This window comes from Symsagittifera roscoffensis, chromosome 9 (assembly GCF_963678635.1).
Source record: "Symsagittifera roscoffensis chromosome 9, txSymRosc1.1, whole genome shotgun sequence".
Classification (NCBI taxonomy): Eukaryota; Metazoa; Xenacoelomorpha; order Acoela; family Convolutidae; genus Symsagittifera; species Symsagittifera roscoffensis.
In genome coordinates this window covers 45,204,919-45,217,905 of record NC_087070.1, presented here as the reverse complement: position 1 = coordinate 45,217,905, position 12,987 = coordinate 45,204,919, and the positions used below count along the sequence as shown (strand labels likewise).

Genomic DNA, 12,987 nt, shown 5'->3' with positions numbered 1-12,987 from the left:
AATTTCGTACGCACAAACATTTTTCGAAATTTTTTTGCATGCAAAATTTAATATTTTTTGTGCATAAAGTAGTCCTGGATACGATAAAATTGGCTTTTATTTTCTTTTCACTTAAATTTTTTTTCAAAAACGCTGAAAATTCCTATTTCTTTTGTATGGGGTGTTAATGTAAGCCTTGATCAATGTCTGATAACTTGAAAATTCAAAAATTTAAAATAATCATCATTAAAAAATTTTGCCAAAAAATAAAAGTTCGTTATTTTTGTTATATCAATTGTGAAAAACATCCAAATACAGGTCGTTTGCTATGCATTGTATATGCAAGACCGTCCAACCTTTGGTGTTTTGAGTAACCAAGGTCTTTGTCACTTGTGTTCGTTGCGAACACAACCAAAAACTTTTCAGAAACTAAATTTTGAAAGAAAAAATCAAAATTTTTGGTTTATGGAAAAACACCTATCATACAATATTCATTTATGGAAAAATCTTTATCATAGAGATTTCATACAATGTTCTGTACGTATGGCATTGTATGGAATTGTATGACAAGAAGTTTTTCATAAATGGAAATTGTATGATTAGAAGTTTTGGTCAACCCGGGGTTGTTTTGGCCGTTTTCTCGCTAGTGTTTGCGAAGCACAGCTTTCCTCTGTAAAATTTTTGCGCGCAATATCATTCACTACAATTAATCACCTAAATGTGCCGGGTAATGCATTATTGTGAAGCCCTACTATGATTTAAGATTCGAACTACTTACATTTTCAACAAGTTGTCCTTGTGTCGAAAAAATATACAATTTGAAACTTTTGAATTTTAGTCTTATTTCGAGCGAGAAAACCGATCGAAACATTCGTTGCATGAAAGTTAGTCATCAGGACGAAAACTTGATCTCTTAAAAAGAAGAACTAGTTTTACTTTTGAATACTTTTTTTGCTAAAAAATTTTCAATGAATGTTTTTGAAAAACTTGCAAACAAAATGTATTTGAAGACAATTCCTGTCTATTGTGCCTATTTCACTTGCTTTGTACGTGTTCGTTTTGCTCTTTCATCACTTCACACGCAAAAAAAAACGTCGCTAAATTGTACAAAAAAAACTCGTTTTTTTGTAGTTTTCCTAATGAATGTGGCCGTAACATTGTGCTAATTGCACAGCAACCGGCAATTCTTGTTTATCTACGGTTTTAGGTTGTTTTATGATGGAAATGAATGATTGATTGAAGTCATTAAGCTTTTAAAAAAAACACTGAACCTCGTTGTCTAGCTGCATTCACAGCTTTCATTGAATAAAAATTCTACTCATTTTTTTTTCTTAGCTACTGTTTGTTGTTCAACGGTGTTGCTTCAGTCAGCAAAATTTCAATTTGTCGTAGACGGCAAAAAACATGTGGTTCGCTCCTACAAAGCCGAATTTTTCCTACTAATTTTCTCAAAATTTTGAGTTGATGTCCCTCTGTCAAAGAATACGAAAAACCTCTTATCTAGAACAATGGCAAAGCAAACAAAAAACGTTTTTAGGGGCAAAAAGCGAGCTTGATAAACATTGACAACTACTGAGTTGGCTTTTAAAAAAATTATACTACGCTATTTGTTATTAGTTAGACAAAATAAAGAATGCATGCATCAAATTCATTTAAAGATTTTTCAATAAACAATCTTATATCATGCTTCGAATAAAATACATAACTTGAACATACTCAAACGTTCAGTCAAAGTTGTCTGATGAATTCGACTAACGGCGTTACTGCAAAATTTCTTGACCTTCTGCGGGAAAAAGTTGAGAGGAAAAAGTACGAATTGAAACGAGAAGAGGAGTTGACTGTGGAAGAAGTGCGAAAATGGGTGATATCGAGTGAAACTGGATCGGCTAATAGGGCCTTTGTCCATTTAACCAGATCTGTTTTTCCGAAGGAGGAGAGAGCCGAATTAGTGGAAACAGGAACTGCGGATGCGCTGGTTCTGCACTCCTCGTGGTCAGAAACAGGTTTGGTAACTTCAGCTGGCTTGGGTGACCTTGTTTCTCTTCTAGATCATAACTTGCTGAGTTTTTGGTATCAAAATTTGAAAAGTTAATCAGATAAAAACAACGATTAAAAAACTTCAAATTTTTGTAAAGGAAGTATCTTCTCCAGTTGAGTAAAGTATGTTCGAATGTAATCAATTTGTTTAAAAAAATCCATAATTTTCAGGAGTCGACTGGTTGGACGCTCTGGACAACTGTTTTTCCTGGGATATCAACTCCCTTTGCGTCGATTTGTTCACGACAGTCTACGAAACCGAAGAGCAGCCAGAGCCTATTCGAAAGAGACCCGAGAATGATTTGACAGATGATGAATGCCAGCGGGACTCATCCTTGCATGTTACGGATGGCGTCAAGGAGGAATTGGAACTGGAAAGTATTGATGGTGGAGACGAAAATGACGTTTCTGAAACTCTCACATTCGAAAAAACACAAAATGAACAAAAAGAAATTACTTCTGTAGATGAGAAAGAAAGGAGCGGTTCTGCCGAAAACACAAACATAAGCTGTACAGAGGTTAGTTTTGTACCCTTTGTTTCAAACCATAAAATGGTTGAAATTTTAAATTTATATTTTTTCAAAGTTATCTGTAAAAAAATTGTATCACATTTTTGCCGTCATCTTGGTTTCAAAGTTCAGGCTCTCATTCAGTTAACGTTATAAAAACAATGATTTACGACTCGATGTAATTTTTTCTGTTCTGTTTTTTTTTAGAATGTAAGCAGAACCGCAACAAAACACCCCTCGATGCAAGTAAAAATGCCCTCGTCCCTCCAAAGTGACGAAGTCACCATGGGCAGAAAGATAACTGAAACATCAAGACAGGAAAGCTTAAGTCCCTTGAGTGGAGAAGAATTGTTTTCAAACAACCCCTCTCCAAGTCCGGGGACGAGAGATGAATTTGGGGGAAATTTGAACGTGGAAGAGGATACTTTAGCGTTTTTCTCAGACGATGAAGGGGAACTGGACGAGAAGGGGGATGGGGAGTTTGGGGGTGACGAGGAATCGGAAACCGATGGTGTTGAACAAGAAAAGGAACAGTGGGCTAATCATACAGACGTTAATGGTAAGCATAGTAGTAGTAGTAGTTCTAAAAGACTTCAATTACTCAAATGGGAGTCAAAAATTCAAAATTTGAATAGAAAGACAGCGACAACATCAAAAAAACTGTTTCAGATATTTACTAAAATACAAACACAAAAAAAGAATACTAAAACAAGAATACTCTATCTCAAGTTTGAATAGTTCCATTCTGAATGCTCTGTTTTCACCTAAAGTTCTATTTTTCCAAAAAAAAGTTAATAAATTTGGTTGAGTGATTCAAATGCGGTGCTCATTTGTTAAAAAGCTTTAAATATCTTGGATTGGAAACCGATTTTTTTGTTCCGACTCAAATTCGTTGGGGGTCATGTGTGGTCTTATTAAAGCCCTTTCAATCGTGATTCCGATTCTTATAAAATGTCACAAGTTGACTAGATATACGCCTTAGAAAGTTCGAGAAAAATTGATTAGATTTTTTTCGTTTTTAAGACTAAGTTACAGAAAGGCTGGCACGAATTTGATTAGAAGCTGACCTTCTAACTTGAATGGAGACTGAAGTTTTTGGATTCTAAAATTTAAAAAAAATGGATATAAACAGAAAAAAAAGTTTTACTTTGAATTTTTCTTCAATCAGTGTGGTCGGAACATTCTGTGCTGTTTGGACAGCAACCGGCTGTCCTTGTTTTTCTGTACATTTTGATGAAAATAATTGATTTTTTTTTGTTACAGGTGCTGAGCCGAACGGAAACTCGCAAGCTGTTGATCCTTCTATGATAGGAGAGCTCAGTTGGGGTGGAATCGGCGACCTAACAGATCACACTCCAAGTAAAGAGATCGAAAAATCTGATTTTAAATCTCCAGAAACAGAAGAAAATTTAGAAGCCCGAAACGACTCGGATTTGGGTAGCGCAGCCAATAACGATGTCGAAGAGAACAAGCTACTGACTGTAATTGAAGAAAGTGAATCTGAAACTCAATCAGTAGCCGGTAAAGAAATTAATAAAACTAGGGATTCAATAACAGTTGATAAATTAAACGAAGAAACTGAAATTGCACTCAATGGGAACCAAGATGCACAAAAATTGCAAGAAGTTTTATCAGGTGACAATTCTCGTGATCAAAGCCGATCAGACACTCCAAACACTTCAAGGTCACACAACATGTCCGCAGCTTCAAATTACTCTGTGAAATCGTGGAAAAGTTTCATTCCAAAGTTCAAGCGAGTTTTCCTAATTGTGAATTTGGAGAAAATTGATGAGATTGTAGCCAACATGGAACTCATAAACATTCTGGCCATTATTTGCAACCCCAGCAGAGAAATCAGCCGAGGTGCGTCTCGAATATCCGGATACTCTTCCGATTTCGGACTCTCGATGGACAACTTTCCAATTTTAGAATTAGTTCAAATCCCACAAGTTTCCGAGAAATTTGAATCGAACCAGTTCTACTCTTTCTTTCAAACTTCGTTTTATTCGCTGCAAGAATTGGGCGCCAAAATCGATCAAATAATTGAGCAAGCAGACGAAGAAAGTGAAAACGAGAACGCAAAAAATGAAGAGGATTTAAAATCAGTGCAAGATGAACTGCTCAACTTTTTGTTCAAATGCTGCGACAAGCGAAGATGGCAAATGTTTAAAACAGGTAATAAGTTGAGTTTTTGCTTAGCTTTGCGATAAGCAAGGGTTTAGCAACCACACAATTCGCCCCTCACACGTTTCGCCCCTCATAAATTACTGGCACATTTCGCCCCTAAAATGTACATTAAGAAAGCGGCGGTTAATTAACTGTGTAATAAGTTAGGGGCGAAACGTGCGAGGAAGAAATGTGTGAAATTATTAAGTGCGAAACGTGCGAGGGGCTAAATGTGTGGGGGGCGAAACGTGGAACATTCCAATCAGGTATTAGACTTTTTCCCCGTAAATAACTTAACTTTGTCCACAGAATGGTCAATTTTGTAGGAATGGAAAATTTCATTACATGCTCAATTTCATGAAAATTCAAAAAAAAACTACCTTTGTTTAGGTAGTAAATAGGTGTAGTCCGTTTCCGGGGTTAAGTGTTTCTCAAATAATTTTCTCGAAAATAATGTTGAATTTTATTTTTTTCGGGCTTGTGGTTTTCGGCCCTAGTTTCCGTCGGTTCAATTTCCGTTTTTTTTTAAATAGAATTCATAATCTCTGTTTCTGTTTGTTTACCGCTTATTTTTCACAGCATGGATTTTATTGTGATTATAGAATTTTGAACGAAAATTGAAAGTTCGTAAATTGTCGGTTTTCCAAGTCTGATTTTTATTTTTTTTTCAATGTTTTTTTTTGATTGAACGGTTCCAGCTTATGTTTTATTGCGTAATAGTTTTCTTTTGCGTAGTTTCGAGGGCAAAAAATTCTTGTTCCAGAAAATCAGGTTTTATAAAATCGTTTTTATTTTTATTTTCATGATTTTTTGAGACGCTTTAGCAAATTTTTCCGCGTTTCACTGAAGTTTTAGTTTTTTTCGACTTCTTCTTCACTGATTTTCAAACAATTGGCACCAATCAACGGGAAGGTTTGACTCATTTTCTTTTATGTTTGTTCTTGTTTCTCAAAGACTACCGTACCAAATCTGAGATTCAGATTTCAATGTCACAAACAGGTAGTGGGGATCTCTTTTTTCCGGTACTTTCTGTTTTTAATAGAAATATATGTGGTCTCAAAAAAGACCATTCTTTGACAGTTTGTCCATTTTTTAAACTTTTTCACCATTTTTCTAATAAACTACCCTCTTATATCTTGAATTAAGGGTTCAATCGAAAAAGTAGGTAGTGGGAATCTTCCCAGCGTAAGTGGTTACGCTCCAGTTTTTGTAGAAAATTGGTTTCGTTTTCGGAAAAACCAATATTATGTGAGATTTTGATCGTTTTATGGAAACTTTGTTACTTTGAACTACCCTGGCAAATATGATATCAAAAGTTTAATCGAAGTAAAGATATTTATATATTAGTTTAATTTTTGTCCTTTCCCTCAAAATTATTGTTCATTTTTGTTCACATCATAATAACATTACACGTAAATTTTTAGGATACAGAATAAATTCATATCTATAGCAAAAAACATAGTCCTTTTGTCGGCGCATGAAATATAAAGAAAAGCCAGCCGGACTATCGTTTGGTTATACTGGTTTCCTTTTACCATTGTTTATTTTATCTTATCTTGTCTTAGAAGTATGGTTTGGAATTTAAAATGGTTTTGTCATTGTGAAAACAGAACTCGATCACGCCGCGAGGCCTCAGCCGGAAGTGACATTGGACGATTCTGATTGGTTGATGCAGTTGGCTAGGGCCAAGTGGAGTCTAGATGTAAAGATGGAGGCTCTCTTCATTCACGAGGTTCGGTAATTGAGATTTTATTTAGCGTGCGAATACAGTGCTGATTTAAATTATCCGGACGAAACGAACAAAACTTGAATTTTCAAACGCGTTTTTCTCAAATTGGGTTAAGATTAGACAAAAAGTGAAGAAGACAAAAATTGCTTGGAATTTTACCAGAATTAATATGGTGCCATTTTTTCTCCGAAATTCTCAACAAAAACTTTACCCCAAAAATGGGTCATTTTGACTTTTTTCAATTAATCAAGAATTACGCTGAAACTATTTTGTTAATTGATGGAGAATATATATCACTAGAAGCTTCCAACACAGCCCAACAAAGTTTTTAGCTGGGTTAAATCTCCAAAAACCAGTATAAATGAAAAAAATTTTCACTTGATAGTCAATAAATGTGATTTTTACTATTTAAAACCCAGAATCTCTGTTTAAAAATAAATTTTAAACAATTTGCGCAAAATTTTGGAGATTTAACCCTTCTAACACTTTGTTGAGCTGCGTGTGACGCTTCCTGTGATATAATTTTCTCATCAATTAACAAAGTAGTTTCAGCGTAATTCTTGATTAATTGAAAAAAGCCAAAATGACCCATTTTTGGGGTAAAAATTTTTGTTGAGAATTTCGGAGAAAAAATGGCACTATATTAATTCTTGTGAAATTCTAAGCAACTTTTGTTCTCTTCACTTTTTGTCTTATCTTAACCCAATTTGAGAAAAACGAGTTTGAAAATTCAAGTTTTGTTCGTTTCGTCCGGATAATTTAAATCAGCACTGTACAGTGCTGAAATAAATTAACCGGACAAAACGCGTTAAACTTGAAAATAAAAACGCTTTTTTCTCAAATTGGGTTGAGTTTAGGTGAACACTTATGATGACAAAACTTGCTTAAAATTTTAACAGAATTGTTATGGTGTAATTTGTTTTGCGAAATTCAGTCCCAAAATTTTACCCCAAAAATGGGTCATTTTGGCTTTTCTTAGTTAATCAAAAATTACATCAAAAATACCCCGTCGATCACAGACATATTTATATCAAAGTGAGCCCTTAACGTAGCCCAGCAAACTTTAACAAAGGTATATTCTCCAAAACATTGTATAAGTTCATTTATTTTTGTTTGATAGACAAAAAAAATACCAACTTTTTATTTAAAAACAATTTTTAAACGGTTTACAATTGTTTTTGGAGATTATACCCTTCTTAAATTTTGTTGGGTTACATAAGGGGCTCACATTGGTATAATTATGTCTGTGACCGACTGGGTGTTTTTGGCGTAATTTTTGATTAACTAAGAAAAGCCAAAATGACTCATTTTTGGGTTAAAATTTTGGGCCCGAATTTCTCAAAACAATTTACACCATATTAATTCTGATAAAATTTTAAGCAAGTTTTGTCTCGATAAATGTTCATCTAAACTCAACCCAATTTGAGAAAAACGCGTTTTAAGTTTCAAGCTTAGCGCGTTTTGTCCGATTAATTTAAATCAGCACTGTAGAATAGAAAGGGTTCTCAAATTGCAACTTTTTAAAGCGAATAAAGCAAAATAAATTAAAATTTGAAATGGGCATTTATAAGGGATATATATTCCTGGCTGTAAATTTAGTTGGCATATTTTAGTCATAAACAACATTTGCAAGTTAAGACAAATTTGTGATATTTTTGGGCATTTTTTCCGAAAAAAAATCGATTTAACGGCTTTAGTCTCATTTTCTGCCGTCTAGCTTGCCATGGTATGTTTTTCTTGCATCGCAACAGGCGCGAAGCTCCGATTCGCCTCTGTCTATATTTCTATTGATGAAATTCAACTTAGTATGACGCATTGGACCAAAAGTTGTTTTTAAAAGCCAGAAGAAACAAGAAATATAACTGAAATATTACAAACGAGTGAGACTTTCGCGAGAAATAAACTTTTTCAAAAAAAATCAGAAATCTTTTTCAAGTCGATTTTTAAAGTGATTTTAAGAGTTGTTCCGGAATGCAAAAAGTTTGAGGCGCATTTTTCTGTGGGAAATATGTTACCCCCTCCAATTTCCCTGGTTTGCTTTGTTGTTTTCTGAAATTTTTGCTCTATGTTTCAGGGAATATGTTTCAAATTATGTCATAGTTTCAGGGAATTGAGGTTATTTCAACCCGAGTTTCAGGTGGGCGTGAAAATCCGAGTGTTCATAAACGGCAACCTTGACGAGAAGAATTACGACTGCATCAGAGAGCACTGTGATTGGCGGAAGGAACTAGACGACAAAGACAGGGCCATCGGACTCCTTCTGGACCTCATTGAAACGAAGAGGAAAAGCCACTCTGAAGACAATAGGTTGTTCAGTCCCCTCTATTCAGAGTTGGGAGATTTGTATGAGAAGAACGGGCAATTAGCCGAAGCGACGGAGAGTTACTTCAAGGTAACCGAGAAAGTTGAAGGAGCTTTATTTTTTCAAGATCCGCAGTTTTTGAAAGAGTAGTTTAGAGTACAAACAGTTGAACAGAAATCAACCAATTCTTTCATTCCACTCGGTCGAAAAGAAATGCCAATTTTTTATGATGTAACATGGGTTTCTGTTGGAATAAAAACCACTAGTAACAAAAATCACAAGCCAAAGTTTATTCTGATAGCGCGATTGCCCAATTTTTCTCTTGGCTGATAAAAATATATATAATTGAGTCAAGTTTAAATAAATTACGGGAAAGTATTCACGAGGGAGGGCCAGAAATATAGTTATAAATAAATGATAAACTGTATACCAGCTGAGTGATTTAACATTGCAGGCGCTGCGCGTGGAGACGGTTAACCATGGAACAGATCATCCAGATGTTGCCTTCTGTCAAAATAACATTGGTAATTATTGTTAATGACAAATTGCGGGCAATATGGCTTTTAGCAGACTGTTCACGAAAAAAATCTTTTCATGGATTTGACGTGTGATTCTCTTTGCTCTGCTGGGACTTTTTTCATAATACATCATTTTTGGCACAGTCCGTATATGAAAATTTGTTTCAAAAATTCAAATAATTTTTTAACGAGTAAATTAGTCATAGTGCATTGTTAATTGTGTTGTGTTAGGTCGCTCTTACCACAAGCGGGGCGACAACAGCGAGGCGATGAAGTTCCTTCACAGGGCTCAGAAGACGAGGGAGTTCTACTTTGGACAGTCTGATCTGCGAAATGGGGAGGTGTTCTTAAACATAGGAGACTGTCACCTTGCAAACGGACACGGAATGAAGGCGCTAGAGTTCTTTCACAAGGTAATCAGAAAAGCCTGGAAAAGATCTGTAGGTATACTCGCTGTATATAGATCTGTTGGGAGCGGTGGTGAAGTGGTTACGTCTCCGTCTCTTATTCGAATGGTCGGATGTTCGAGGCCCACCATAATCCGTGTTCGCTGCTTGATGGTGGGGCAATTTTACCCAGCCAAGAAAAATAACCAAAACATGCATGCAGGGGAACAACAGCGGTACAGCTCGTATGTTGGTCTTTAACCTCGTGGATAAATGGTCTTAAAATAAATACTCAGTTGGTGGGTAGATTGGAAATTGCCATCCTACTAATTCAAAATTGTCTCTTCCTACTGATGTTTTTATTAGACAATTATTGTAATTGACTAAAACTCTACTCTTATGCAGAGTCTTGAAGCCAGAAGATCTCAGCTGTCAGTGGAGGCAGATACAGAGGGTTTGATTGGACAGGTGTTGAAGAAGATAGGAGACACGCACCTGTTTAGATGTGACTTCAGAGAGGCCATTTCTTTCTACGAACAGGCCACAAACACTTTTGGAGTCAACTTTCAACCCACGGGTAAGATAAATTGAGGTTTCTGTAATTAGCAGAGGGTCTATGAAAGGCTCTCAGGCCTGTCTAAACATAATTCGTTTGTATAATATCTCCACAATCCAGACTGAGTCACTTCTGTCGAGTTGTGAAGACCGCGAATTTTTAGGCCAAAAAACGCGACACATTTCAAATACTGGCATAGTTAACGTTACCACAATTTGGCGCTGAAAGTCGCAATCAATTTGATCGAAAAATTCCATAGAATTTGTTTTTTGAACAACGTCTTGAACTTTTTTGAAAAATTTAAAAGTTTTTGAGAACCTCTACACACATTGCTGCAAGGAGGGTTGAGTAGTTCATATAAGGATAGATATTCATTACCATTTATCGTAAGGGTAATGGTAACAAGACATTTCATTTGCAGTTTTAAATAATTCGCACCCAGCGCCCATGGAATTAATATATTATTTTTTATTATTATTTTTTATATTCCATTATAATCGATGATAGTCCAATTTGTTAGAAGAAATTCGAAAATTTTTGTTAGAAGAACGAGGCACTTAGCAGAGTGGTAAGGCGTTCAATTTGAAATCGTCAGATCGTGTATTCGATCCCATGCCAATGGCAATGATAGTGTGTGAGGACAAGCTCTCAATTGACCTCCAGCTTCAGGTCTACCACAACCTGACCAAATTTGGCTGCAATAGTGGTACCACGTAAAAGTTCTAGTCGCAAAAAAAACGGCCTTGAGTCGCAAAAAATCAGCTTCGCTCAGCAAAATAACAGTCTGGAATGTGGGGAGATAATACAAATGGATTGTTAAGGCCTACTGATAGCTCCTCTGCGATTCGCAGGAACTACAATTATTATTATGATTATTATTTTGCCGAAATTGGGCAAATTTAAAAAGATACGCTATGCCATGTCATTTACAGTAAACACAAGCAAAACAGGGAACCACCGCGCACATTACCGATGCCAACCCCCAGTTTACCAATCCCAGGCCAACCCCCAGTTTACCAGCCCACTAACCCCCCCCCCCCCCCTAGTTTACTTGAACGTGATGGGAGTTTTGGTAAAAATACGTAAATAAAATGTTAAACTGTCATTCACTGAGAATTGAAAAAGTAGAAAAAATATAAAAATGTTAAGCCTAATGAGTTTTTAAAAGTTTTTTCGAAGTTTTAGTTGGAATTTATAAAAGCTTGTAGAACTAAGTTTGATTATTTTGCAGAAAATTGGCGAATTTTGCAAGAAAAATTTTAAGCCATGTCACCAGTTATTACAAACATAAAAGGTGACCCCCGCCCGCAGTTTATCGAACCGATCCCCACCCCTCTCCCACCAGTTTACCCCCTTCCCCTCAACAATTATTTTTTTTAAATTCCCCTCCCCAGTTAACCGATCACACTCTCAACCCTTCCCCCCACTTTTCCACCCTCACTCCCCCAAATTTTACTTGAACGTGAGGGGTGTTGGGCGAATGGTAATTTTGTTTAAAAATTAAATAAAGTGTTTAACTGCCATGAATTAAGAACTAAAAAAGTAGGAAAATTGTAAATATGTAAAATCTTTATAAAATATAAAAGTGAAATGTGCGAAATTTTGAAACGCAATTTGTGCACCAACTACACAAAACAGAAAATGAAAAAAATATAAAACAAAAATAAAAGTTTCATCAATAACTTTTTAAACAATCCATTATAATCGATCATAATCACTGTAATGGATTACATTGGCATGAAATATCAGGATAATCCATTTTTAATGGAATATAATCCTTTTTTGTAATTTCTTAGATACTGACGATAAAATGGCAATATAATCGACTATGATCCATGAGCGCTCGGTGCGGAAAGCTTAATATGACCGCAAATTTCTTCTCGCAGCTCCAAAAAAGCTTATCAAGGACCCCTCTGAAAACCACTATTATTTCAAAAGTAGATCTTCTATACTGTTAATGTGAACTATGATGTTTTCTGTCTAATTTGTTAGATTCAGTGAGTCTGGAGTCGCAACACAGCCTAGCGAAAGCACTGCACAGCTACGGAATGTACGAAGACGCCCATAACATCTACAAGGCTCTGATCCAGTCATTTCAGTACCAGAGAAACGATCAGAAGACAATTGCAGTGCTGGAAGACTTGGGACTACTCTACCAGGAGAGGGGAGAGTTCAATAGAGCTAAAAGGACATTTCTCAGAGTAACCGAGCTAAGAGGGGACTGAATAAAAAAAATTTTGTTCTGCCTTATAAAAAAAAGTCGATTAAGAAATGGTGTTCTCTCAAGATAATTGATTTAGTACATAAATATGTTAGAATTCTTGAAGTTAATTGTTTTTTTTTACTTGTTTCTGTTACATCAGACTTTTGGGAGTTTCTTTTTAGGCTGCGCTGCGACTGAGAAGTTGTCTGCTTATCAATTGGTTAATTCTTAGTAGTGTTATCAGTTGCGGATTGGGGGGGGGGGCTCAGGAACTTGACCCCCTGACACCCTAACGGTCCCCATTTTGGTACTATGTAAGGGCAACTATTTTTTGCTGACTGACCCTAAGTTTTTTTAAAGGCACTAGTGGCGCGCGGTGAACAAAATTTAGTCAAAATTCGGCTTTTTTTGTAATTTGGGAGAGCTTCTTCAGTCATAATTTTAAAATATATATATAAAAAAAGATAGGTTGTAAATTAATATACTTTTTTTTCAGATTAGATCTAATATAGACTCAATCTTCAATTTGTTTCTAGGCGATGGTTCTCTTATCTTTTATAACCTCTCTCTTTGTATTTCTTGTACTTCTTTCAGCTAACACT

The 12,987-nt window shown here is 35.7% G+C and overlaps 1 protein-coding gene across 1 annotated transcript; it reads left to right on the top strand.

Annotated features, from left to right (window-relative positions):
* The first annotated feature begins 1,615 nt into the window (after positions 1-1,615).
* On the top strand, positions 1,616-12,486 carry LOC134854419 (uncharacterized). Its single transcript, XM_063870662.1, has 10 exons — positions 1,616-1,982; positions 2,188-2,534; positions 2,733-3,084; positions 3,789-4,700; positions 6,302-6,423; positions 8,558-8,812; positions 9,177-9,246; positions 9,472-9,653; positions 10,032-10,203; positions 12,175-12,486. The coding sequence occupies exons 1-10, from the start codon at positions 1,721-1,723 to the stop codon at positions 12,405-12,407; spliced, it is 2,907 nt and encodes a 968-aa protein (XP_063726732.1). The 5' UTR covers positions 1,616-1,720; the 3' UTR covers positions 12,408-12,486.
* Positions 12,487-12,987: the final 501 nt, after the last annotated feature.

Excerpts from the sequence above, each read along its gene's own strand:
- LOC134854419 (XM_063870662.1), top strand. The coding sequence starts at position 1,721 with ATGAATTCGACTAACGGCGTTACTGCAAAATTTCTTGACCTTCTGCGG. Across the intron at positions 3,085-3,788 it reads TAATCATACAGACGTTAATG|GTGCTGAGCCGAACGGAAAC; the intron begins GTAAGCATAGTA and ends TTTTTGTTACAG. Across the intron at positions 6,424-8,557 it reads AGGCTCTCTTCATTCACGAG|GTGGGCGTGAAAATCCGAGT; the intron begins GTTCGGTAATTG and ends CCCGAGTTTCAG.